Genomic DNA, 24,798 nt, shown 5'->3' on the forward strand with positions numbered 1-24,798 from the left:
CTTACATCTCCTAAAAATCCCCGAGCTCAATTTTACCCACTAACAAAGTACCTCGACGTAGTAATCAGGTCGTCGAGCATTCATTGGGTTCGGGTCGTGGGTGATTCCCGAGATGATGCCCCTCCCCTCCGGTGTTTAATCATCCTGCGACATCGATCGGTGATAATTGACTCTATCTCCGGACTTATTCCTCAGAGAGTTTGTGTAGCGCTGTTTGAGTTCGTCAGGGCCCGGTGCTTTTCTTACTGTAGAATAAATGATCGAATGTTCCTACGAGCTACAACCGTGTTAGTCTCTCCTCGAGGGGATGATCCAGATATTAATTTTTTTGGTCATGTACTCTAATTATCTAGAATGCGCAGTTCTGTCTCAATGCTTCGTCACTTGCATAGCAGACCCGAACTGAAGCCTCGAGCACACTCACCGATAAATGAGGACTGAAGCACAATGGCAGCTGGTGTCATCCTTTAACCCAAGCTGTGTAACTTTTCTTGCTCGGCCGGAGTCAGTGCCGTAAAGAGCTGCTGGAAGTCGGGCTTCGTGGAGGCATTGCGGAAAAAGTCCAGCAGAAAGCCTTGAGTTTCATCGTCACGCTTGCGCACTCCGAACACACTCTCACTGCCACCCTCACCGAATGCCATCAGCTCCTGCTTGGTGACTCCAAGGTTGAGGTCGAGGGTGTTGCCCGGAACGTCCTCCCATTCGTCGTCATCGTCGCTGCCCTCTTCCTCCAATGCAGCCGCAGTGGCGGCGTCGATCTCCTTGTTGCCCGAGGCCGCGGCCAGTTCTTCAACCAGGACTTTGATGATCTTCAAGGGCGCGGTCACTGTCGTGTACTGATCGGGGTTCTTGCGAGCCTGGGACCGGGTGCGGATGCGACCCGTGTCCTGGATAATCAGATCGCCCTTCACCTGCACCTGGGAGATGCGAGGATCTTCCAGGTTGTACAGCGTCGCAAGCGCGATGATGTTCTGCTTGATCTCATCATAGCCGGCGAAGTTGACCGAGTTCTCCAGCCACTTGCTGAGGACAATGGGAAGGCCGCTCTGGCCGCCGATGTTCACCTGCGACAGGAAGTCGACAACTTCACGCGCGCTGACGAGCGTCAGTCGGGCGAAGACAAGGATGAGGCTCTGAATGAATTGGGCCTGCTGCGCAGTTGCAAGTCGCTGGGCAACAGCCTGGAGAAGCTGTGGCAGGTAAGGTCCAAGTCGCTCGGAACCCGCCCGCTCGACCAATTCGGCTGCCAACTGTCCCACCTCGGTTGCCGCATTGTCATCAACAGCCGGCCCCAACAAACGATCGATGATGATGAGGGCAACTTCGATCGCCTCCTTGCCACTGTCGGGATCTCTCCACGAGACGAACTGGTTGAAATCGTGTGAAAGCATGTGGCGCACGGCTTCTGTGGCAGGACGAATCAACTCCGCATCTGTTGAATCCAGTAACAGGCGGTTCAACTTGGGCATGACGGCCTCGACAAAGCCACTAGGGAGGGGCTCCGAAGCTCTTTCCGCGAGAGCTCGAATGAGGTCCGCGGCGAAGTTCGTCAGAGCGTTCTCCTGAGTCAGGTTGCCAACATCGATCGCTCCAGTCAAGGATGGGAGAACCTTCTCACAAAGGCGAACAAAGGACTCGGGGCCTTGTTCTGAGATATTTTCCACAATGTCCTCAAAGGCCTCCGTGACAATCATCGTCAACTGGAAGTTAGTAGGTCCATTGCTGGCGATGTTGAATAGCACATCGATGGCATTCGAGGACAAGACCACACTTGGGTTGACGATGATGGTATCGCGCAGGGTCTCCGCGAGGGTGACTTTGAGATCGTCACTGTCAGAATGTTCCGAGATGTCGTGAGAGGAAATGAAGTCTGACAGCGCGGAGATGGCGGCGGCCTGAAGTGGAACGGTGGCGCTGGAGGGAAGCGATGGCATGAGATCCTGTAGTGCCCGGATGCAGGACACCCTGACGACCTCGGAGGGATCCTTAGCCACCGCCTTGAGAGAAGCCTCGAGGTACGAAACCGCGGTTTGCTGGAAAGACTCATCTGCTACCTGGCAGAGAACTCCAGCGGCGAGATAGCCGCGGGCCCGCAAGAACTCCTCTTCCTGTTGAATAGCAAACTGAATGAAGTTGCTGAACCCATTAGCAAGCCCGGCGGGAACCTGCTGAGAAACTTCGTTGAAGTCCCGGAGAATCTGGCTCAGAATGTAGAGGGCAGACTCGCGAGCCTTCCACCTGAGAATTGAACATGGCGTTAGTACCTGACGAGAACATTTTGGGGAAGGCTGCTTACGTGGAAGACGGATCAGAGAACACAGTATTGAGATGCGCATGCAGACCCTCAACGGCAGTATTCTTGAGCCATTCGCCCAGCTTGATGACTAGATCTCCACTGCAAGTGCGGGGCGTGTAGTTGGCAGTGACAGAGGTCTCTTCGGAGAGAAAGAGGTTTACATCGATGTCCCACAAACCTTCTTCTTCCGAAGTGATCTGAGCATATGAACCGGCTAGTTTCAGGATCTCTGGCAACCAGCTTGAGGTGGCAGCCGCCTGTCCAGCATTCTGTAGCTGCTGCTGAAGCTCTGCCTTGACGGGCGGTGCCTTCAACAGCGTCTGAATGAGATCCAGCTCCTCCAGGACCAGGAAATCTAGTGTGTAGGGGAGTCCGTCCACATCTTCCAAGCGACCCTGTCTCTCTTCCTCGATATAGAATCCGTGATAGGTTGGTTGGATGTTGGACAACTCGGTCCAGATCGTCGAGAAGTATACTGGGCTCTGGGGCGTCATCAAACCAGGAAACACCATGCGGATTTTCATCAGGGTCTAACGAACAGGGCAATATTAGCACAGCAAGAACAAAAATAGTGAGTTTGCAGGCCACTACTCCAGTGACGTACCTTGACGACCTGCAGCTTCAAACCAATAGCGCCCCTCCACTGAGACGGGATCTCGCTGTCCTTGGATTCTTCATGCTCGCTGGGAGCCTGTGGTAGAGGTGCCTTGAGTGTCGCGATGAAGAACGGAGACCAGCCATTGAGCACCTCGTCCATAAACTGCTTAACCGCCGTCTTGTGCTGCTCAAGCACCATCTCCAGGGTATCGAAGCAAGCACGGAAGGCCGCCACGGCCAATGCTCTCAAGATGGGCTTCCTTGATTCGTTGGTGGCCACATTGAAGAGCGAGGTAACTAGGTCTCGGGCAACGTTGAAAAACTGCTCCTCGCTGAAGCCGGTATCGACCAAGTCCAGAAGGACTTTCAGGGCGCCGTGCAGGGCCCCGGCTGTGCTGTTGGTGTCATTGATGATCTGAAGTAGAGAGGGCAAAAGCTCCGGCCACTGCTCGGGGAAATCGGCGCTGGCGATCTTGCTGACAGCAAAGCTAGCGGACGACTTCACCTTGCGCTCCGGTGTCTCCTTGACCGTAGCTAACTCCAAGAGTGCGCGCCGGATTTGCACCTTGTTATCGTCGCTGACAAGTACCTGGCCCTTGAATTCGTCGAGAACCGGAGACCAGGACGCGGCAATGAAGGTCCGGAGAACGGAAAGGGCAGACTGGCGGAGGTTGGTAGGGACAGAATCGTGAGAAGCGATCGCGGCAAGAGCGAGGGGGAAGGTCTCGTTGGAGTAGAGACGCAGAAGCTGTAGTTCGGCGGCCTTTCTGGTATCAGCCACCGACGACTGGGTGTCTGCAAGCAGCGACAGGAGCTCTTGCTCCATGGTGGGCGAGAAGACGTAAACGGGAATTTGTATAAAGAATGGATAGGTGTTGGAAAGAGATGGTTATGTACGAGAGAGAGTATTAAGATGTTTATGTCCGTGGGGGATTTTCAGAATTTCCTGTGTTGATTTGTCCCCTCAGTCTCTGATACCCGATAAACGGTTCAGGTGGTAATTGGCATTGACAGTAGATCAAATCAGCACTGCGAATTGTCGCGACAACCGTGAGGAGGGGCAGAAGAGCGGGCGGCAGAAGGGAAGGCGGTGAGACTCGAGGATCTCCCCAACTTAACTTATCGCTTGCTCCGGTGGGTGGGGGGAAGAGAGAAAGAGGGGCTACAACCGAGACAGCAACTGGTGACATGTCTGACTTGACTCCTTCAATGCGGTCGGTCCTCTTCCTCTTCCTCTTCCTTGCATGATCTGATCTGACCCCAGAGTGCTAATTCCCTATCTAGCTCATCTCGACGGCACAACCTGTGGACTTTCAATGCTATCGAAATATATGCCCCTGCTATTTGTATGGGCAATGTATCAATCACGACGAATCTGTCAGCCATGGATCTGAGTGCAATGCCGAGAGCACAGAATGGATTTCTAGAAATGGAAAGGCTCGTCACCTGTCAATTGATCTGCTAATGGGTGCAACTATACCTTTTCCCGAGATCCAAAGAAGCCACATCATACTCTGCGGGTTTGAAAGACAGGATAACTAAGTAACCCACTAGCGAGACCAGCCCAGGGACGTCAGGTACACCAATCGGTGGAGACGCTCATCGCCGAAGATAAGGAGGGTGCGCTTCACAATTGAGAGCACAAATCCTTTATCTATGTTGCTGGGGCGTGAAGCGGATCGTCTGCATCAACTGTGTAGGAAGCCATCCCTGACTGCTAGACGACAAGGATATCGATCGATGCGCTTATCCCTGGGCAAGATCTTATCAAGAACCACACCTCTACAGATAATCAGTACCTAGTACATCTCGCGATCACGCTCGTGAGACAAATCCAACCTCCGATTTAGCCTTCGTCCTACAAGGGTCTTCGGTGCCAGGGAAGATCCCTCGACTATCGTCTTTACCCCGGATTTGGGTCGCGACTGAAAACCATCACGTGTGCCTCTGATCGTAGGCATCCCATGTTCAGTTGACCCATGATACTCAGTACTTCGACCTTGTCCCGCCAGGGCAAACAAACAGGCTTTTCTCCAGCATGTGGCCCTTCCGCAACGATCGTTGATATTTATATCAAGATCTGCGCGCCCCAGCTCCCTGACGACACCGGTCCCTTTCTTGCCTTCGCAATGATCAGCGGCAACTGCGAATATCACCCAGGCAGACCAAGGCGTTGAAACGCTTCTTACGCGAATCAAGGTGCATTATACTCCAAGAAAGAATGCCCGTGATAGTTGGGGCAACGTAGTGGGGATTCGAAAAAAATCGGCTGGTATCAGCGGGATGAGATGTTGGTACGGGCTACCCGACTCTACAAATGTTTTTGAGCGTTAGATGTAGTGGCCCGCAGTGAGCCAACGGATAGCATGGGTCCTTCTTTGAGGTAGTGATCAGGCGAGGGCGAAAAAAAAAGGAGAGAAAAAAAAGCTGACGGGCAAGCGAGTTTTTGTTAGCATTATTCTAGTCTAGCACTTGGCAGCAATGTGCGAGGGAAAAGAGGGATGTTGTTTAGTCTACCCGAGTTATGGATCTCCCCTCTGGGCGTGTGGCGTCCTGTGGAGAAGATCTGGTTCGGGTGTTCGAGAAAAGCAAGAGTGACGATGATCACTTTGAGTAATGGAGCAATCTAATCCGCGGGTAAGTGTCCGCCCAACGGATGATGTTCTTATGTACTCCGTAGGGATATCTGTGACGTGAGAACTTTAATGGTTGATAAAGTAACGTCGTGGTTGACGGTCATGCAGCCTATGGTGCAGTCTATGGTTCGCGGAGGGTGAGGATGGGCAATCTTCGACTATCGCCGTAGGGCGCTTTCTTTTTCGGTAGGCTCTGATTGAGATCCGAGTTCATACCCCTGGGAGGTGGTCTGATTGCTGGTATCTATCGGGTACTTTGGGACGAACCCAGGTACTCCAGAAACTGTACCTAGGTAAGGTACCCGGCAGCGAATATGTGTACCGGTGACCATAGGAAAGGTACAGAAAGGCTCCCGCGGGGAGGGGGAAGGAGGCGGCTCCAGTGGCGTTGGGTATGGTTATGTAAAGAATTTCGGGTAAGTTGTAGATTTTTGATGGGCCCGGGGAGGTGAGGAAGAGGAGGCTGATTAATTGTATGAGTAACTTGGTACTTTAGTTAACTAAAGTTGATCATGGTGGGGTTTGGTTAAAGGCAGGGGAGAAACCGGCAAGTTATTATTGATTATTTAAATTGAGCACCTGAGGGGCGGCAAATCCCCCTAAACAGGAAAGAAGTAGAATGATTCATTGCTTGGAGGGCAAATGTCTGGTATGCGAGCGTACTTACTGTACTTCAAGGCTGACTGGGTTTCACAACTAATCAAGCCAATAACCTCGGGTAAGAACAAAAGGCAGCTGTATGTAATAAGAAGGCAATGAAGTCCTGCAGTGAAACTCTTGATCATACAGTATCCAGCACAGTGCATACATACTTACCAGAGTCAGTACCCGCAAGTCAAGGATGTCGCTGAGCAATGTGGAGGACGGACGGATGAATAATTCTCTACGAAGAATAACTTACTCGCCATGATCGTCGCTAAAACCCAGGGGGTGATATCAGACTGATATCTCCAGAGCTGGGGGGAAGGGCTAATAAGGCAGGCTGCACCACACACCTCTTGGAGACAGACCACTGAATGAATTTCCGGGTTGAGTAGAGCACATGTAGTGGTGGAAGACCCGTTTTTCGCAGTGGGAAGAATCTCAGCCAGTATGCAATTAGACTTTGGTTCCTTATAGCCAGGATACCCACCGCCGTCGGTCAACCACGGCTGGCATTTCTGCTTTCCACGCCTTTCCTTGTCACATCCGTTTGTTGTGCGAGTCAAGTGTTGGTAGCAGATGATCGGCCTGGCAAACGGAAGAGGCGGTACTAACCAGCGAATGCGCATTGTTGCTCGGTACAGAACGAGTGGGGAATGTTGATGATGAACTTTGGGCACTTTCCCTTCCACCTTCGTTGTCAGTACCAGGTGTTGTCCACGGTATTTCCTTTCCTTTCCTTTTTTTCTGTGTCTGATTTTCGGACCGAGTCAAGCAAAGGGAAGAGGGAGTTCTTTCTTCACCTGCACTGAATTTACTCAAACATGTACCTAGGGTGTGTCTACTAGTAGGTACTTGTCTGCAGTTTGCCCCCGTGCTCTGAATGGTCAATGAGGGGAAGTTATAATGCACAATGACCGAATCCTTTTCGCCTCTACGTATGCTGCTCCCTTTACAATTTACACCGTTTTCGTTTCCTAAGATTGCTATAGTCGGGTTCATTCCGTCCTAGCCCAGCCTCAACTCCATGTAGAGGACGAAGGATTGGATTTGCAAGATGCTGAACGACAATCCTCATTTTCGGGGGGGTTGTACAGTACTGTACATCCTGCCTATCCTGCCTATTCGTCAGATGGTAAGGTAACGAATGGTAAGAATGGATGATTGAGCTGAATGCTGCAGGGCATCCACACCCATGACGCAACCACGTGACGGGGAGAGGGGTGCAGGCAGAGGGGGAGAGGAGAGTGGTGAGTATGAATGAGTACTAGGTATGGGTAGTATGGTCCGTACTCCGTACTCAGTCTCCGTAACTACGGAATTAATGATTACCTAGTAGTGTAGTCTAAAAAGAGACAGCCATGAGAATGGATGACTTGGGCGCCTTCTGCTCTTAGTTAACTAAGGTAACGACTCGTCGTCGCCCGACAAGCTTTCCCCTCCGAAAGACTTGAGTAGTTGAGTTGCCCGCAAACTCTCCCTCTTCTCGCTCTTCCTTCTCTTTCCTTCTCCTTTCCTCTCTCTCTCTCTCTCTCTCTTCTCCTTACCTCTTCCTCTTCTTCTGCCCCATTCCCTCTCTCTTCTCTTGCAATTTAGTTTTGGTGTTTTTCTTCTGGCTTCTTGTATTAACCCCGGGTGTCTTTACTCTTTCACATTCACTATATTCACGATTTACCCTCACTAGCTCCGGGATCTTAAGCGGGCTCCCCTGGGAAACCTTGGCTTATCCCAATCCGATACAGTTCAGAGCAACTTAAGCAGCCAGCAGTAGCCCACCTCTCCCTTTCACGCCCGCCGCCGCCGCCCCTCTCCCCTCTTCAATCAGAAGGGTCGGTCCCATATCCATCCATCCATCTGTCAGTTTCCCTCCGCTTCTTGTCTCTGTTGGCGCAAGACATTTCAGAGAAGAAAAGAAGGAACGAAGAAAAGAAAGAGAAGTATAAGTTAAAAAAATCCGTTTGTGCTCTCTTCTTCTTCTTATTTCCCTGTTCTTTTCCCTTCTCCCGTTTTTTTCTTCCCTTTTCGCAGAGGGTTCAGTGGAAAAGGTGGTGGTTACCGTTGTGGTTGTTGTTTGTTGTTCAGGGAGGCAGTTTGTAAGGAAAAAGAGGGACCTTTTCTTAAAAAAAAAGGAAAAAAAAAAGAAAATTAATTGGGAAAGGACATCCAACCAGGGCAGGGGAAAAAGAGAAATTCCATCATCATCATCAACATCATCACCGCATTATCTCTCTCTCTCCCCTCTCTCTTTTCTAATACTCCGATTACGGTTCTCTCTCCCCCCCCCCCCCCCCTCTCACCTCGCCGTTTGTCACGATCGCAACGAACGAAGTCCTCCATGCTCTGAGATTTGGTTGTCTCGTTGTCCAGTCCACCCAACGTATGTCTAATCCTCCCTCCTCTACCTCTCTCTCCCCTTGTTTCACCACCATCACCACCACCGACCATTATCACAATCACCCCTCTTCTGTGGTTTCCCATTTCCCCATCATGCCTCTTCCTTGACCTTTCATCACCAACACCACCACAATTACCACCCACCACCACTACTAAGTTACCTTAACACAACTTCACCGTCACTGGTCGCTTCCACATCTTGTCCTCTATCTCCTGCTCCCTCTCCCTCCGACTTCCCGACCTCTTTCCCTCCTGACTCAAGTCGCTTATCTTTCGCAACTTGCATTGCTCTGTATCCAAACCACTTACTTGTCTATCACGAATCGTGGTTGCTCCCCTCTCCACCCCTCCTTCCCCTCCCTCCTCAATATCACCATCCCCACCACTTTCTCCCACCCCCCTCAATTCCCCTGTCACGTCACAGACAATCTTTAGACTGGGATAACCCCCCCCCGAAGAACGCCACTCGTCTTTTATAAATGGAAGAGACAACAGTTTATTGACTCGCGTGACTCGATAAAGGCAGAGCGATGATTAGCCTCAGGGTGGAACAGCACTCAGAATCTCCGAGATCCCGTCAATACCATTTCTCCCGTGGAAACGACGATACCAGAGCCTTCGACGGCAATGCCTATTGCCAGTGAGAGTACCACAATCCCTTCCGTTACAACCACCATGACAACGTTCTCAACTCCTGTCACCGCCCCGAAGTCGCTGCCCAACAACCAGTCTGCGTTGGCGGCATCTTTCACCAACTTCCTCACCGTATCGATACACCAGATCCTGTTCCTCCGGTCAGTCTACCCGCGAGCAACGTTCCTCCCTGTCCGGGCGTACAATTATCCTGTCCGGCAATCCCGTCACCCGAAGGTGTGTGACTACATCAATGATGCGTCGATCGCGGTCGGAACCGAAATCTTGAAGGGCACAATCACCGCTGTCAGCATCATTATTTCTTCTCTCCGTACCAACCAGCCCCTCGAAAGATATGCGTTCGATCTGTCGGGCTTCCCCCGCGTGCCCGCCGGGGAGATTCACACCACCTTTGAGGATCGAAAGGAGGATCCCTCCAAGGCAGGCATTCCTTTGCCCGATCGAGCTCCCGCTCCTCCCACGGTCGACCTGGAAGCACAGTTCCGCGCCTGCCTCGCCCGCCTGGCATCTGCATGCGCACGGCTGACGCCATTGCCTCGAGATGACGAGTTCAGTTTTACCGTCTGCATCGAAGTGCGCGAGGACGCTCTTCCCCCGGCCGGATCTACGACCGAAGAACAGACATGGATTGTCGCAGAACCGGGCAAAGTCCACCTCAGATCGTGTACCGCGCCGTATTCGGTCTCGAAGTTGAGAAATGGCGAACCGCAGCCGCCACCCCCGAAAGTGTCAAACGGACGCGCCAAGACTGTCCCAGTACGCCGGGTAGAAGCTGGTGAACTTCGACTGGAACTATGGGTGGAGGAGGCGCGGCAAAAGTTCAACGAACCCGTGGATTCGGAGCATCCGCCATGAACTCCGTTTCAATCGCGATCGCCGCATCCTCTTTGTCTAGTCCATTGGGACTTTCCGACCAGACACTTTCTGCTCCTTTACTCATTATCTTTCTCTTTTTTTCATATATCTCATTCTATTTAGCGTGGCCAATGATCGAACATACATGATGGACGAGGAAATTTAGGAATTGTCGTCGATTGAGCGGCGCAAATATATAAAATGGGGAGCGGACGATTTTTGGGACTCGCATGGCATCATCATAGATTTGGTTGATATCTTTTGTTGTCTTTCTGTGCTCGCTCTTCGTTTTGAATGTTTCCTGATCATCATTTTGTCACGTTCCTTTTCTTATCACTTCGATTGTCATTTCTTTATCACTTCTTTCATTACTCTTTTTTTCTTTCTTTCTTCTTTCTCCCTACTTTCATATCTCTCTACTTGTTCACATCCTCTCTTCAAGGGACTCACCATCTTCCATACCATCTCCTATTTGTATCTCTCTCTCTCCTATCATTTGTCGAGCTCGTTCTCTCTCCAACTATATGATCCTAGCAAATTCATATCACCGGCCAATTTCAGCGCCATGGAAAGGTTGCCTGCCTGCCTTGTTTGTCCTGGGTGATTTATGCTTTTATGCCTCGAGCCGAGTGACCCGAGGGGGTAACTTATTTGGGTGAGTTGTTTGTAATTAATCATGTGGTTTGACGGGAGATGCCACCACCACTGGCACACCCGCCAGCCAGCCTTTTTTCCCCCCCGAGCTCGTCGCATTTAAACTTCCCCCTCTCCGACCCCTTCATGAAAATCCGGTTTTCTCCCCTGTTCGTCCCCGTGTTTGCTTCGAGTCTTTGTGTGTTTCGCCCAAAATTTCAAGTTCCGAAAGCATGAAATCCCACCTTGAAAAGAGAGAGAGAAAAAACAAGAAGCGCATAGTTCAGGCTACTATAAACTACACACATGACATACATAAATATTGAATAACAACCAATGAGATGGGTCACCATGAAGAAATGGAAACTTTCCCCCCCGCACTTTTCATCCTCCCCCCCCCTCAATCCAACCACGGAACACTGGAAAACTCAATGCGCAGGATCGGGGCATTGGGGAGAGTCCAAGCTGCGAATGGGTTTATGTATTTGTCTCGGGATGCCACAAACCGCTGCCCAGCGGGTGATTTGATAGTCTGGAAAGAGTAGGGTAGGTAGGTAGCGTGTCCAGTGTTCGAGATATTAGGATTACGATTGTGCTTTAGAATTTGCTTTTGGAGGTGGAAATGAAGGAAGAATGGAAACGAGTGGAAGTCTGCCGACTCTGTTTTTCTGGGAGAGGATCGCGTTGAATGAATGGCCCGCCCTCCTTTCGTTGCCTTTTCTCGTTTCTCTACTGTGTCCTCACCGGGTTCAGACGGATGGGGTTGGGGTTGGGGTTGGGGTTGGGAACGCTCTGCTTCATCTGGAAGGGACTTTTGTCAACCTAGGTCGGGTTCGGTGTTGATATAAGTAACTGTGCTTTCTGCTTGGGATAGGTACATAGAACTAGTCGGTGTTTGTGGTGATGACGAGTCCGTAACCGTGGTAGCCTGGAGAACCTACGCTGCTGATCCAGTGGAGGAGAGTGAGTGGGCTACGTTCGTGAGCATGGGAACATGGCCCTGGAGCTTAACCCCCAAAGCTTTGGAAAAGCCATACGATGAGACGATGACGACATCCAAAGTATAGGTTGTCCTATATCTCCCGACTCTGGGGAGCACGAAGTCCAGGTCCCCGATATCTTTCAGGGAAATATGATTCATCTATCTGCCTGTCTGTCTGCCTACATGTCTGTCTCCTTGCCATGGGAATTTAGAACTCAGAGGGATCGCACAAGCAAAGTTGTTGCGCAAGAAGTCAAGCTATGCCAGGCTATGCCAAGCCAAGAAAGAACCGATTGGTGGTGATGCGTGAGACAACCGATGACGATGACGATGATGACAATGATGATGATGAAGATGGGACGCCTGAACTCCTTAACGCTTGCTCGACCGTGGATGGTTAATAGAAAAATGCAAAAGCAAAGAAGGCAGCTGGAGTCAGCGAAATGGGATGATATTCTTGACTCTTGTTCTCTCCAAGACCAACCCAATCAAGGCAGGGGATAGAGGCCCTAAATTTATTCAAAAAGACCAAAATGCGTGAATGCTAGGAGGCTGTCATGGTCAACGCCACATGGTCAGCAAGTAGCATTTCAACGGACAATCACAGTGGTAGGATCAATGTCTGCGAAAAGCTTCCAGCACTGGAATTAGTCGCGAGCATATCCTCCCAGTCCGCCGGATGCTCGTCGAGCGTTCTGAGAAACGACAGGTGGTACGTAGTAGGGTGGATATTGGATGGTTTGTCCCGGCCCGACCGGATTAGGCGCAGGGTTGTTTACGACGTTCTGCCGAGGAAAGCGTGGTGCCATGGGTACAGCCTGGCCTTGGTTCCAAGAGTAGTAAGGAGGAGGATCAATTGGCATTACCACTGGGTTGTTGGGAGGGTGGCCCTGCGGTAGAAAGCCAGCTTCGCCAGGGTTTATCTGATTTATTTGTGGATTGGGAAGAGGGTAATTGTTGCCAGGAGCATTCCAAGGAAGTCCACCGGCGTAAATATCTTGTATTCTGTTGGCATAGTAATTTCTGTCGGGTGGCTCTCGATTTGTCTGAGCTTGCACGTGGTTGTTGTAAGGTTCTCTGAAGGGGACGTTAGCAGGATCAGCTTGCCGTATGACCCGAGGCGCTTGTATGTGCTGCGGCGCTTGCATAGGTTGACGCGGCTGGTTTGGCTGTGGAATCCGAGGGACCTGAATATTGAGGCGAACTTGAGGTTGAACAGGCTGACGCGCGCGATCTGGCTGAGGAGGTCTTGCATGCCGATTTTGTGGTCGACCTGGCCGGGGCGGTCTAGCCTTCTGCTTCTGTCCCGGACGATTCACTCGGATCTCTTCCTCGGTGACATCAGGGTTCTCTGCCAGGATCTTGGCGATAGCATCTGCTTCGACTTGCTCAATTTCTTGTTCAACCTGTCTTCCAAGTGGGAATCTTTCATTCTGATCCCACAAGCGGCAATGGTTTGGCGGTCGGTTGAAGTGTTCGTAGGTGGCACCGAGTTTGACGTTGCAGACATAGCACATCTGAGTCCCGCATTTCGAGCAGGTCATCTTGTTGCAGCCATCAGTCTTGACAATCTTGACCTTGCAGGTTGGACAAGGCCGAATGAGTGCCTCACTCAGAGCCTCCTCCACGCGATGGCGGTACGGGAGTCGCTTGTCTTTCCTAGCCTCGTCGCAGCTGCTCGGGAGATGACTTTTCTCCTTACACAAACGACAGCTAACCACTTCGCAGTCAGGGTTCCTGCATCGAAACTCTCGATCCTCATCGGCGGGAGCACATATCGCCTGGAAGTCGCAGAAGGGACAGGACTCAAGGCCTTCCAGCCCAGCTTGCTCAATCTCGTCCTGCTGCTGCAGAGCATCGAGCTTTTGCATGATCTTCGCTCCCAAGGCACGCTCAAGCCCGTACCGATCAAACTTTGCCTGACATCCACTTCCGTCAAAACATTGTAGCTTGTACCTCATCATCCCAATCTGTGTCTCTGCCGAAGACTTCATGCAAGTATAGCAGAAGAAATGAACTTCAAGTCCTTCACACGGCAAGGCTTTGTTCGCGGGGACCTCTTCGAAACAGCACTGGCATTCCACTAGGTTTCCTGTTTGAATGTTGCGCTCTTCGGCTTCCTTGTCGTCGACATCTTCGAAGTTGTTACGGGGGACCGCTTCGTTGCCATCAAGCGTCAGAGACTGGAGTTCCGTATCCAGGGAAGATGACCTACCTGCATTCATCTCCTTATTCTGCTTTGCAGCTTCTGCAGCCGCCTGGAGTTCGCGTTGAATGTCTTTCATGATCGGTAGAGTTTCCGGGTACGACATGTATAGGCTTGTCTGTGAGCGAGGATTGCGTTTCCGTTCGTTCGTGTAAGGCTTGGATGACTTGGCCGAAGGGTCTTCCAGGGCATACAGACTGAGATATGCAGCGTATAACTCTCTTTTGTGCAGGGTAAGGTTCTGGATATATGGCCAGGGCACAGTAGGGAATTCAATCGCCAACAACCGAGCACTAAAAAGTGATCTTCAGCTTGCTTCGTATAGAGGGACAACCGGTAGGAGACTCTCTTACGTGATCTCAAGGTACAGAGGACTTCCTCTTTGAGGGATAGCTTTTAGCCACTTCTGGGTATCGTCTTCCTTCTTGGAGACTGAGTCACGCTCGTCAAGTGTTCTCTTAAGTCTCTTCTGCTTCTTGGGGTAAGAAGGGTTCTGAAGGATTTCTTCGATGACAGCGCCTTTTGCTAAGTCTTTATCAGTGGCAGTGAGCAGAATCTCTGTCTTTGCTTGAGACACCAGCGCAAGATGGCGATCGATCAAGCCCTTTAAATAATCGGGATCAATGTCTGGGAAGATCTCCAAGATCTCGGTTAGCGGGTGATCATCTTCTGTAAGATCAATGAGCACAGGAAGACCCTTTGAAGCTCTTTGTTGTTGTTGTTGCACGGCATTTGAGTCTAGGTCAGTGTTGCGGTGCGGAGTGTGCACTGCTGGGATAGCCCCCTCATGCATCGATCGATCTGTCCTTTGTTTCTTCGTAGGCCTTTGATCTGCGGAGGATGGGTCGTGATTTGGCTCATTATTGTTCGCGGACGTTCCCCAGCGACCGGCCTGATCCAAGTCAGCCAGCAGGAGGTCTCCATCAAAGCCATAATAGGCGCTCTCATAGTCCATGGTCTGGAACTCCTCTAATTCCCGGAGGACTTGCGATACGCTAGATGCGTAGGGATGACGAGATGCCATGGTTGCATTCGGAGAAGTTGATCAAAGAGACCCGGAGAAATGTTTTTCTGCGACTCGTCGGATCTAGTTGGTAGGATAATGGTCCTTTGGTATGGGAAATGGGCCGAAGGCTAGATTAAGGAATCATGCACCGAGTACAGTGTCTTGTAAATCATGTTGTAAAGCAGGATAAATGCCGATCAGGGGCGAAGTGAATACGATGGTAGGTACTACAGGTAACGTTGGACTAGGCACACAATTAGTGTTCATGAAACAGATGCTGAGTATGAGTAGAGAAGTTGTGAGCTGTGATGGTGTTGGCTTTGTGATCTGCGCTAGCTTTGGTCAAGCACGGGCGGGAGATTGCGGGCTAGGCTAGGATAGGCACTGATAACAATAAAAAGCTGCCCACCGATAAATGCTTTGAATGTGTGAAAGAGCGACGACGGCTTGACAAACCGAAGATAATAAACACTCTCTCAGTGAATGAAGACTTTAGAAGTTGCCAGGCTTCCTGAGTGAAGGATGGGTGAAAGTTGATGTTGGAAGCAGGGGATAGTGGCGGAAAGGGAAACACATCAACATAGCATGGATTGAATATTAGCATATCGTAGTGGGGAAAAAGAAGTGGTTGATTGACTGACGACTGACGGCTCTGGGGAAAGGGAAAAGGAGCTGAGAGGGGAAGCAGTAAGTGGTAGCTGCCTGGCTGACCGCCTCCTGGATCTGGAGAATGACAGCCCCCCCCCCTCCCTTCCTTCCTTCCTTCTTCCTTCCCCCGTCGGCCCCCGATAAGCCGGAGCTCCGGTTTATCAAGAATTGAAAGGCTAGCGACGGGGTATGTAGTTTTTAGTTACTTTTGTCTTTTGCTACTATCAAATTTACCTATCCATAATAATCGTGACCTTCCCAGATCTTCAAGACACACGCCTTACAACATCACCTATTTTAGCAGCACTCTACCATTGGCATTGGTCATCGCCCGATCCAAACAAGCGTGAACAGTTGCAGCTGACCTACATCATTCGAAGTATAGTTCGGTTAAGTTGGTACAGTACGCATCTCAACTGGGAAAAGGCGTCGCTTGTCGTCGCTTGTCCTCGGCCACCACCGCGAATAGGAAACCTTCCCCGTCGGAGTTGACTTCCTTTGGTACCATTGTTGTTAGCTTGCCGTATCGTCATCGAGCCAGGGCATTCATTTCTTATATTACCAAAGACCCCTCACCCCTTGCAGCTCCTCCTTTCCCCCATTCACTTGTGAAATACGTACAGTCCACGGGGTTTACCGTCGCGTTTACAATTGAGTGTGGAAACACGTCACCGGGTCATTTGCCTTCGTACATATACCAAGCTCCGTCCGTTCCACGGTTCCTCTCCATTCCAAGACAGGAAACCTCCCCATAAGTGATTCTAAAAACACCATGATTGCTGCCGATAACAACTACACCAACGGGGTTGCTCTCCCGCAGGGTGATTCTCCGGACCTCGTGTTAGTCCCGGCAACTCCCGCGGAGAAGATTGAAGCTCTGAAGCTGAACAGCATCGCCTGGAAAGGCCGTCTGGACCTTGACACGTATATTGCCCGCGAGAGCCATCTCCATGCGCAGCAGTTGATCAAGCATGGTCTGACCAGCTGGATTTTGGTCGATAACAGAGAGCCTGAAGGAGAGAGAACCATCCTAGGCTCATGTGAAACGTACAAGAAGAAGGCCTGGCTGGCGCACGACGGCCGAGTGGAAGATGTCTCAACGCACGGCATAGGAAGTGTTTACTGCCGGCCTGAGTTCAGAGGCAAGGGATATGCGAAGAGGATGATGGAGGAACTCAGCAAGAAGGTCGACACCTGGAATATGGAGTCTGAAAGCAGGGAGAAGGCTCTCTTCAGCATCCTCTTCTCCGACATCGGGAAGAACTTCTATGCTCAATTCGGCTGGAAGCCATTTTTGTCTTCTCATTTCGCGCTCCCAGCAATCGCTGAGGAGCAGTATTCTTCGACCGGGGCTGAAGATATCCTACCAAAGGTCAAGACGTTGACTGCAGAAGATGTCCGAGACCGCGTGTGCAATGAGCAAATCCTGGAGAAAGAGCGCGAATTCCTCCGAGTGGAATCCCTGAAGACGCACACTCCTAAAATTGCAATTGCGCCGGACTATGATCATCTCAAATGGCATTGGGCGAGGGAGGAGTTCTTCGTTAAGTCTCTTTTCCCCGATAGAGAAGCCCCAGCAGTGAAAGGTGCTGGCGAAGAAGCAGCGCGCGTATACTGTGCATGGAACAGGAATTTCGGGTCAGAGCCGGAGGAAAATACTCTGTATATTCTGCGGTGGGTGTACGAGGAGCCAACGTCGCCGGAAGAAACACAGCGGACAGTCAAGGCCATGGCTGCCATATTGAAACGCGCGCAACTCGAGGCACACAAGTGGAATATGAGCACAGTGGAATTCTGGAATCCGACACCCCTTTTGCAAAAGGCAGTGGCCATGGTCGCGCCCAATGCCGAGTTAGTTCACCGTCAGAAGGACAGTATCGCATCGTTGAGATGGAGCGGCGCCGAGCATGGATTGGGCGAGACAGTGGAGTGGTGCCTGAATGAGAAATATGCCTGGTGCTGATTTGTTTATGATCTGCATTTTCGGAGCCGTGCATTTGGTGGAAGAATACATTAGAGCGTCACCGCTTCTGTCGCTTTTGATTCTTGAAGAGCTCGTGCCAGTTTCTGGACTTCTTGGCCGCGGTTGACGCACTCGCATCGGTGGGCAGATTCTTCTTGGACCGCTGTCGTTCGTATTCCGTCACGAAGCAGATGGTCGTCGGGTCGGGCAGTTGATAAACGGCGTCCTGTAATTAACACGAAGGTCAATGGAGACCGTCTTTTGCATGCACAGAACAGAAACCAACTTACCGTCAATTTAGCCAGAGCCACCTCCTCCCTCCAAGCCTCAGGTAGATGATCCTTCCAAGCGTTGAGGAACTCACTGCGGCCAACCGCCGCACTCGCCATCGGCGCCATAGCCTCCAGATACGTCTCTCCAACCCATCGTACACAAGCATCCTTGTCCAAACTAGCCCCTACACCAGTAAGCCCGAAAGTGTCAGCCAGCCACAACAACAAGACCTCCACACAGAAACCGAGAAAGAAAGACAAAAAAACTCACACTTCAACGTCTCATCAAGCAAGGACTTCCCCTCCCCCCCCTCAACCACGCGTCGCACGACGGCCTCAAATAACGCGCGAGGGAACTGCCCCTCCCCTTCTTCTTCTTCCTCCTCATCCTCCTCCGCCACCACCGACTTCCACAGATCATCCACCAGAAACTGGGCACGGAGATCAATCCCCTGCACCACCGCCCCATCAACCACCCGCTTCCACACCTCCATCATGACCTCCGGCGTCGGCGCCCACGCCCTGCCCCGCCACACAAACGCACACCCCTCGACCCAACCCCTCTCACATTCCGCCCGGGAAACCGGGATATCAGCGAACACAGCCTCCATCACCTTGCCCTCCGCGACCCCCGCACCACCAGTACCACCAGTAGCCGCAGCAGCAGCAGCAGCACTCATCCCCCCCGCAAACCTGCCCACCAGACCCCCCAAGAACTCCGCAGCCCGGAACCCCCCCTCCGGCACATGCAACTCAAGCGTCGACCCGCACTTCGCGATCGTCGTCATCGTCTCCGCGAGATCGACACCCACATCCACATCCACATCCACATCCACATCCACCTCAACATCAACGTCCATATCCCCACCCTGGCCCCCCTTCTGTGCAGCAGCAGCAACAACAGCAGCAGCCGCCCTCCCATCCACAACAGCCAGATCCTCGCGCCGGAGGACCGTATCACCTCCTCCCCTATCGCTGGGCCTCAAGATATGCAGAGAATTCGAGGACTGGACCTGACGGATGCGGTAGGTCTGGGTCGGAGTGCAAAGATTGACGTATTCGCGCGGGTCACTCGTTTTGCTGGTGGTGGTGGTGGGGGTCTTGAGGTATAGTCTTTATTTCTTCCGTGTTAGCATACCCCCCTCGCCTCAAGTTTCCGGGCCAGAAAGGGAAAGGGAAAATGCGTACGTGGGAGGATTCTCCGAAGCGAGGAGGTCCGCGACCTCCGGGGGGAGTTCGAGTAATCGGAAGCCTTGTTGCGGGGCTGTGTGGGTGAAGAGGATGCTTTGGGCGGATTGGGTGGACATTTTGGTATCCTCCTCTGACTGGTGGGAGTTGTTCTTGTAGGAATTTGTTCGAGGGGAGGAGGAAATTGAAGGAATGAGAAGGGAGGAGGAGGAGGAGGAGGAGGAAGATTGGAGGCTCCTCTGCTGGTGGAAACTGGAAGATTTGACGCGGGACGCGTTGGATGGGGGGAGGTGACCGCGGCATTGATAGACGCACGGGCCACCGCTTAATGGGCGGTTGCTCTTATCGGTTTCTTCCGGTGTATTATTCCATGGACATGGGTTTATTTGGTCGGTTTTTCTCATATGGAGTGACTTTTTACGGGATAACACCTTCAATTACTCTGATCGGGTTAATTATGATTGGTGGATAGAAGATGAAAAAAGGTTGAGTCTATGTTTTATACTATAATCGGAATTCGACCCATCATGATAAGGTCGACGACACTATGCAAAATATTCTAGTAAGCGATTATTGACAAAATAACGAACGCAGAGAACACGAAAACGCAAGGATACATTGGAAACATGACAAAAGAACGTCAAGCCTATGACCAGCACAGGAGTGGCATGTCAAACATGAACAGAAGATAGCTCGATACCTGTCAGCAGAAGAAAGCTCCATTAACGCTTAGCTTCTTCTATCTGAGTACTAGAAACCTCGCCGCTCTGTCCAGCACCACCCCTCTCTTTCACAGCGGGCTGCGCTAGAGGACCTTCCTCCGAGCCCTTAAGCGTCTCGCTTGAGGAACCTGAAGCGGCGGTCTCTTGCTTCTGATCCTCGGCAATTGCGTCCTCGACGAAGGCATGGTCGATGTCCCACTGCGTCTTGGCATCCTTGAACAGGGTCTGAACGCGCTCGGCACGGTCGGCCTGGTCTTTCTCCTCCATCTCGCGTTCTTTCCGTTCCTGCTCCATCTCCTCCATGTGCCGCAGGTCGTCCACGCTCGGCTCGTAAAGATGCCAGATAGTGTAATGTGGGAGGCCGATGACCGAGAACCCCATGCGCTTGGCCATCTACCGAGGGTTAGTCTCATGCACACGCAACAACAAGATAACAGCCCCGCCGGATACGCACCTTGCCGAAGGCTTCTGTCTCGGCATGCTTCTCGAAGCTGAAAGCTGGGAAGTGCACCCCGGAGCGGAAAACCCGTGCCTTCGCCAGAATACTGACACCTCCTACGCCGTCGAGTTCCATCTCCATGTCCGGATCTCCGTACGGGTCGCGCAGGTAGGCAAGATGAGGACGCCAGGTAGCATATTCAGCATACCCTTCCACGATGACCGCGTCTTCATCCAACGTGTCGGCTAGCGCCAAAGCCGTTTCGGATTCTTGCCACGAGTTCAGGTCGTACGGTTGCTCTCCGCCCAGCCAGTCGGGAAGGGGTCGCCACACATCTGGTCACCATTAGTCAGAATGGGCATAATACAAACAAGCGTGCGGCCATCAAAGTCGGGAAAACTCACTCGGTACAATGACATCCTTATCATGCCGCATCAGATCCTCCAGAATCGTCTGCGGCGCGGTCAAGACATCCGCGTCGCGCCAATAGACCCAACTATGCGTAGGGCGCAGCGTGGCGCTCAGCAGCCAGTTCCGAGCCTGGGCCATCAGCTTCCGGCGGCTGGCCTGCGCGGCAAAGCCGTGTCGGCTCTCCACATCCTGGTTGACCAGCTGTCCAAAGTCCTTCTGGATCACGGAGATCTCGCCGTACGGCATCTTCGGATCCGCATCGTGCTGGAGTTCGTCCAGCATGCGCGACAACATGCCCATCGTGTCATCCTCGGAGTCCGACACCAGAAACGCCAGGTCGATCAGATTGTGCGGGTAGGTGAGGTTCCGCAGGTGCGAGAAGAACATGGGCAGGTGGGAGGCGGCATCGCGCAGGGGAGTGCACATGAGCACCCGCTCCCCGCGCTCCCAGCCACTGGCGGTTCCTTGCACTTTGGAGAGGTCATAGTATCGGATCGTCTCGATCTGAAGGTCTTCGTAGGGGTGGAGGAGGCCGAGCGATACCACCGGAAGGAGGGAGGCGCGCAGCGACGGGAAAATCAAGACGAGGAGCAACAGGGAGACACCGCAGAGAAGACATAGTCGCTGGAAGAGTTGCCTCCGGCGGCGCAAGGCAGGTTGTGCCCGGGGTTGAAAACTACTAAATGCCCAGGTTAGCGGACGGATCTACTCAGGTTTCCGTCGACACGGCGCTGTATCCCATCGACGTGATACAGGATTCTGGCGCGCGACGTTCGCCGAGGAAAGGACCGCGTACCGGTGGGGGGAGATGGAGAATGAGCTGTTGCTCTTGCCACGGGGATAGGCAGCGTAGCCGTTGCCGAAGGCGTGATGCCTGTTCATCTCTCCTAAGATGACATGCAGCTAAGGAGATCGACTTGATTTTACAAACCAATTGTCGAGGTTCTGATGTTGGAGAAACTTCTTCCTCAGACTACCGATGAAATCGCAGCCGACGGAGAGGATGAAGAGGTGAATTGAGGTTGGAAAAATGAAGACCAGCGGGAATATCGCAAATCCGCGATCGGTGATGAAGAGAAAAGATGCGGAACGAAAGACAAGGGAGGCAGGGAACTGAACAGCCCCCGAGGCTTTGACCGGAGCAATGATTGCGTCGAGAGAGGAGGTACGTAGGCTCCAGGCGGTCCTTTGGACCAAAAGCCGCCAGGTGGGATCCGCGGGCGAACCTGGACCCAGACCCGAATGCGGTACGAGACCCAATCTTCTTCCCGCCGCCCGCCCGTTTGCAGCCATCTTCATCATGGATCACTGCTAGCACTTCCCACATTTCTCAAGCCGAAGAATGAACGAATGAAAGAATGACTGACTCAATTACTCTTCCTCATTGGACTGATTCTGCACGTATACAGATATAACCTCTATTTACAGAACATCCCTATCATAACATAGGTTCCGCAAAGAAAAAAAGATAAGGGAAAAACTCCAAGATTGCAAACCGATAAGACGCCTCAAAGAATGCTCGGGATTTTTGAACTCCTTTCCCTCGAACGACAACACCAAGATGATGAATGCAAGATTAGAACGCCATGACCAAGATGAGAACTCCAAATACCCGAGTAATCCCGATCAGTGGGCACTTAGTCGGGACACCCTGGACTGGGGCGAGCCCATGCCCTTGACACCGATCTCGACTTGTCGCATCACCTTCTGCAGCAGCGCATCCATGCGCGGCAAGTCTCGCAACACGGGAATGACGGATCCGGCCTCATACTCGCTATCCAGGATATAATAGCGCTCTCTGCCCCAGTTCTCTACCGTTTCCCTCTGGAATGCGACTTTCGCAATGACCTTGGCTGGAACGCTAGCCTTGTTGATTGCACTCTTGGAGAAAACCCGCAAGATGGGCCGGAGTCCAGACCGGGTCTGATGCGCCATGCGCACCGACAAAGGTGCCGAGGCGGTGAGATGGCTCTCCCCGGTCATAAATCCGGGGTCCATCGTATATACATTGAGCGAGATGTTGCCCGCCTACAATAACAGTCAGTCATCACTCTGGAGAAATAACTAAGGGCTCACTCACGAGTACCAGACTCCGGCGCAAGGCATACATAGCAGCGCTCATCAACAGCTTACTACTTCCGAACCGGGCGGTGGCTTCCTTTGCACTGATCGGGGTTCCCGGGGCCTGGCTGACGTTGTCCGGGTCCTGCTCATCGAAGTAGTCCAGGGACCCTTTGGACATGGCGGCGCATCCGATGTTGATGACTCGGGCACCGCCGTTTGGGGTTCCGTCGCCGGCTCGGAAGGCCTCGAGCAAGCTCACCGTCAACAAGAACGGGGCGATGCAGTTGGTTTGGTAGACCGGGTCGTACCCATCTCGTGTGACTTGATCGGTGACGTATGACGAGCTGGCCGCGGAATTGATCAGGAGGGTGACAGGAGGAATCTCTTTACTGCGAACTCTCTCCACAGTATACTGTGCAAAGCTCGCCACCGAATTGAAGCAGGCCAGATCACACTTGACCACCTCGACGGACCGCGGCCCAATCAAACGGATGCGGCTTAGTACATCCTTCACGGTGTCGGATCTGATATCCCGAGCCACCAGCAACAGGTGGACAAAGGGTTGTGCTTTGGCGATGGAGACGGCAACCTCTGATCCCAGCAGGCCACTGGCCCCGGTGATAATAGCTGTACCATGTAGTGGAGTTCCCATGGTAAGGACGAAGCACAAGAATCGAGCAGGTGGTAGAAGAAGTTTACTGCAAGGGATACAGTACAGGTAGATCGTGCAACGTTTAGAAAGGTCAGTCCGACATGCTTCGACCCGAAGCCAGCAAGTCTAGACAGAGAACAGTGAATGGCGACGCAAGATCTAAGGAGGTTAGAACGCGGTTATAAATCTATGCGAACGAGAACGTCGGTCCGCTTCCAAGTGAGCCAGCCGACAAGACCGACGACTAGTCAAGTAGTAAGTAACAGTGGTAGACGATTTTAGGGGCTAAATTCTGTAGAGGCCAGGCCGGGCGGCAGGCGAATGGAAAAGAAAGCCCGAGATGATGCCAATTCAGACAAATCAGAATATAAGTCGAAGGCAGAAAACGAGTGTGATATTTTTTTTCCAACGAAAAAAAAAAAAATAAACAAAAAAAAAAGAAGGGAAAGATGAAAGGAGGCAGGACCAAGAGGAAAAGAAGAAGAAGAATAATAATACCTGGAAGAACCACTAGAAGCCAGTCGATCGGGATTGCAAACCAAGGAAAAAAAAAAGGTGCTTCCCAACCGAAAACCGGCCTTGCGGCAAGGGAAGGATGATTGATGATGTGCCAGACTGAACCCAAAGGACCTCCTTCCCCCCAAGACCCAAGACCCAAGACCCGAAGAGCCCCTAAAAAAATAGTGAGATCCCCCAAGAGTTCAGCGACACCAACCAGAGTGAAACACCGGGACTGTGAGTGGGGGGTTTCGTTTGGTGGGAGGGGAGGGGACGGTTCCACCTCGGAAGGGCCACACGCGATTCCCGATGGTGTATTAATAGTAGATGGGAGAGATCTTGGTAGACTAGGACCTCTCTTGGTGGGTTTCTTTCAAGATGGGTCGATACCCAGAGATGAAGACTAAATATGAAAGTGAACAAACAGCGAATTGTTGCCGAATCAAAATGAATCTCAATGAATCGAGCAAGTTGGAAGAAAAACACTGTTGACCAGCCAATTTCAAGGACGGACTGTCCATAATAAATAGTACTGATCGATTGATATTTGATAAGATGAGGACGGTCAGTAACTCGACCGGATGGATGTACGCACGGTTAATGCCTCTTCCATCCAGGGTACAGAACAATCTGCTCGTACAGATGCTGTCTGGCAAGTTCCCAGTTCTATTCTAAGCCAAGCGGGCAGTGAAAAAAAAAAAAGAAAAGTCGAGTGTTAGGTCACCCAGATCAGGTCATAAATCAGGTCATATTGGGAGGGGGAAAAGGGAGTCTTGCAGGCGAGACATACATACATCGGGCATGGCCATTTGACTGTCCCAGTCCAGTTGAATCGCATCCAGGAACTGTAATAATCCTTCCATTATTCCAAAGTGCCCCATAATGATCCATTCCTTTAGCATACCTCCTCCTTCAAAGGTTCCTAGTACATTAGGACCCATCTAATCCCTGCTTGAGTAGTGTCAAGCGAGTATGTATGACTGAATGTAGGTATGGTTGAATGTAAGGATGTAAGTAAGTTAGTAAGTTATCTTAGTCGG

The 24,798-nt window shown here is 51.8% G+C and overlaps 6 protein-coding genes across 6 annotated transcripts; 2 read left to right on the forward strand and 4 right to left on the reverse strand.

Annotated features, from left to right (window-relative positions):
* Positions 1-312: 312 nt before the first annotated feature.
* BO72DRAFT_446511 (putative importin beta-5 subunit) lies at positions 313-3,935 on the reverse strand. Its single transcript, XM_040944313.1, has 3 exons — positions 2,901-3,935; positions 2,297-2,826; positions 313-2,238 (listed from the first exon to the last, which is right to left on the reverse strand). The coding sequence occupies exons 1-3, from the start codon at positions 3,717-3,719 to the stop codon at positions 468-470; spliced, it is 3,120 nt and encodes a 1,039-aa protein (XP_040803247.1). The 5' UTR covers positions 3,720-3,935; the 3' UTR covers positions 313-467.
* A 5,305-nt stretch (positions 3,936-9,240) lies between these two features.
* Positions 9,241-10,074, forward strand: BO72DRAFT_457348 (putative mitotic spindle checkpoint protein (Mad2B); the record flags this gene model as incomplete). Its single annotated transcript, XM_040946330.1, has 1 exon — positions 9,241-10,074. One exon carries the CDS (start codon positions 9,241-9,243, stop codon positions 10,072-10,074), a length of 834 nt encoding a protein of 277 aa, XP_040803248.1.
* A 1,769-nt stretch (positions 10,075-11,843) lies between these two features.
* Positions 11,844-15,395, reverse strand: BO72DRAFT_446516 (uncharacterized protein). Its single transcript, XM_040944314.1, has 3 exons — positions 14,249-15,395; positions 13,905-14,188; positions 11,844-13,847 (listed from the first exon to the last, which is right to left on the reverse strand). The coding sequence occupies exons 1-3, from the start codon at positions 14,917-14,919 to the stop codon at positions 12,337-12,339; spliced, it is 2,466 nt and encodes an 821-aa protein (XP_040803249.1). The 5' UTR covers positions 14,920-15,395; the 3' UTR covers positions 11,844-12,336.
* Positions 15,396-16,201: 806 nt separating this feature from the next.
* BO72DRAFT_55402 (uncharacterized protein) lies at positions 16,202-17,715 on the forward strand. The gene has a single exon (XM_040950519.1). It carries the CDS (start codon positions 16,322-16,324, stop codon positions 17,510-17,512), a length of 1,191 nt encoding a protein of 396 aa, XP_040803250.1. The 5' UTR covers positions 16,202-16,321; the 3' UTR covers positions 17,513-17,715.
* On the reverse strand, positions 17,571-19,091 carry BO72DRAFT_494585 (putative sister chromatid cohesion protein Dcc1; the record flags this gene model as incomplete). Its single annotated transcript, XM_040948482.1, has 4 exons — positions 17,571-17,738; positions 17,803-17,969; positions 18,056-18,897; positions 18,973-19,091. The coding sequence occupies 4 exons, from the start codon at positions 19,089-19,091 to the stop codon at positions 17,571-17,573; spliced, it is 1,296 nt and encodes a 431-aa protein (XP_040803251.1).
* A 406-nt stretch (positions 19,092-19,497) lies between these two features.
* Positions 19,498-23,260, reverse strand: BO72DRAFT_467227 (Anp1-domain-containing protein; the record flags this gene model as incomplete). Its single annotated transcript, XM_040946823.1, has 6 exons — positions 19,498-19,517; positions 19,754-20,087; positions 20,149-20,468; positions 20,538-21,249; positions 22,249-22,572; positions 22,625-23,260. 6 exons carry the CDS (start codon positions 23,258-23,260, stop codon positions 19,498-19,500), a joined length of 2,346 nt encoding a protein of 781 aa, XP_040803252.1.
* Positions 23,261-24,798: the final 1,538 nt, after the last annotated feature.

This window comes from Aspergillus fijiensis (assembly GCF_003184825.1).
Source record: "Aspergillus fijiensis CBS 313.89 unplaced genomic scaffold BO72scaffold_14, whole genome shotgun sequence".
NCBI classification, from domain to species: domain Eukaryota; kingdom Fungi; phylum Ascomycota; class Eurotiomycetes; order Eurotiales; family Aspergillaceae; genus Aspergillus; species Aspergillus fijiensis.

Bases quoted from the DNA above. Each gene is read 5' to 3' on its own strand.
- BO72DRAFT_446511 (XM_040944313.1), bottom strand. From the start codon at position 3,719: ATGGAGCAAGAGCTCCTGTCGCTGCTTGCAGACACCCAGTCGTCGGTG. The intron at 2,827-2,900 runs GTACGTCACTGG...CCTGTTCGTTAG, and splicing joins TGAAGCTGCAGGTCGTCAAG to ACCCTGATGAAAATCCGCAT. The intron at 2,239-2,296 runs GTAAGCAGCCTT...TTCAATTCTCAG, and splicing joins TTCTCTGATCCGTCTTCCAC to GTGGAAGGCTCGCGAGTCTG.
- BO72DRAFT_446516 (XM_040944314.1), bottom strand. From the start codon at position 14,919: ATGGCATCTCGTCATCCCTACGCATCTAGCGTATCGCAAGTCCTCCGG. The intron at 14,189-14,248 runs GTAAGAGAGTCT...ATCACTTTTTAG, and splicing joins CCTCTGTACCTTGAGATCAC to TGCTCGGTTGTTGGCGATTG. The intron at 13,848-13,904 runs GTAGGTCATCTT...ATGGCAACGAAG, and splicing joins GAATAAGGAGATGAATGCAG to CGGTCCCCCGTAACAACTTC.
- BO72DRAFT_55402 (XM_040950519.1), top strand. From the start codon at position 16,322: ATGATTGCTGCCGATAACAACTACACCAACGGGGTTGCTCTCCCGCAG.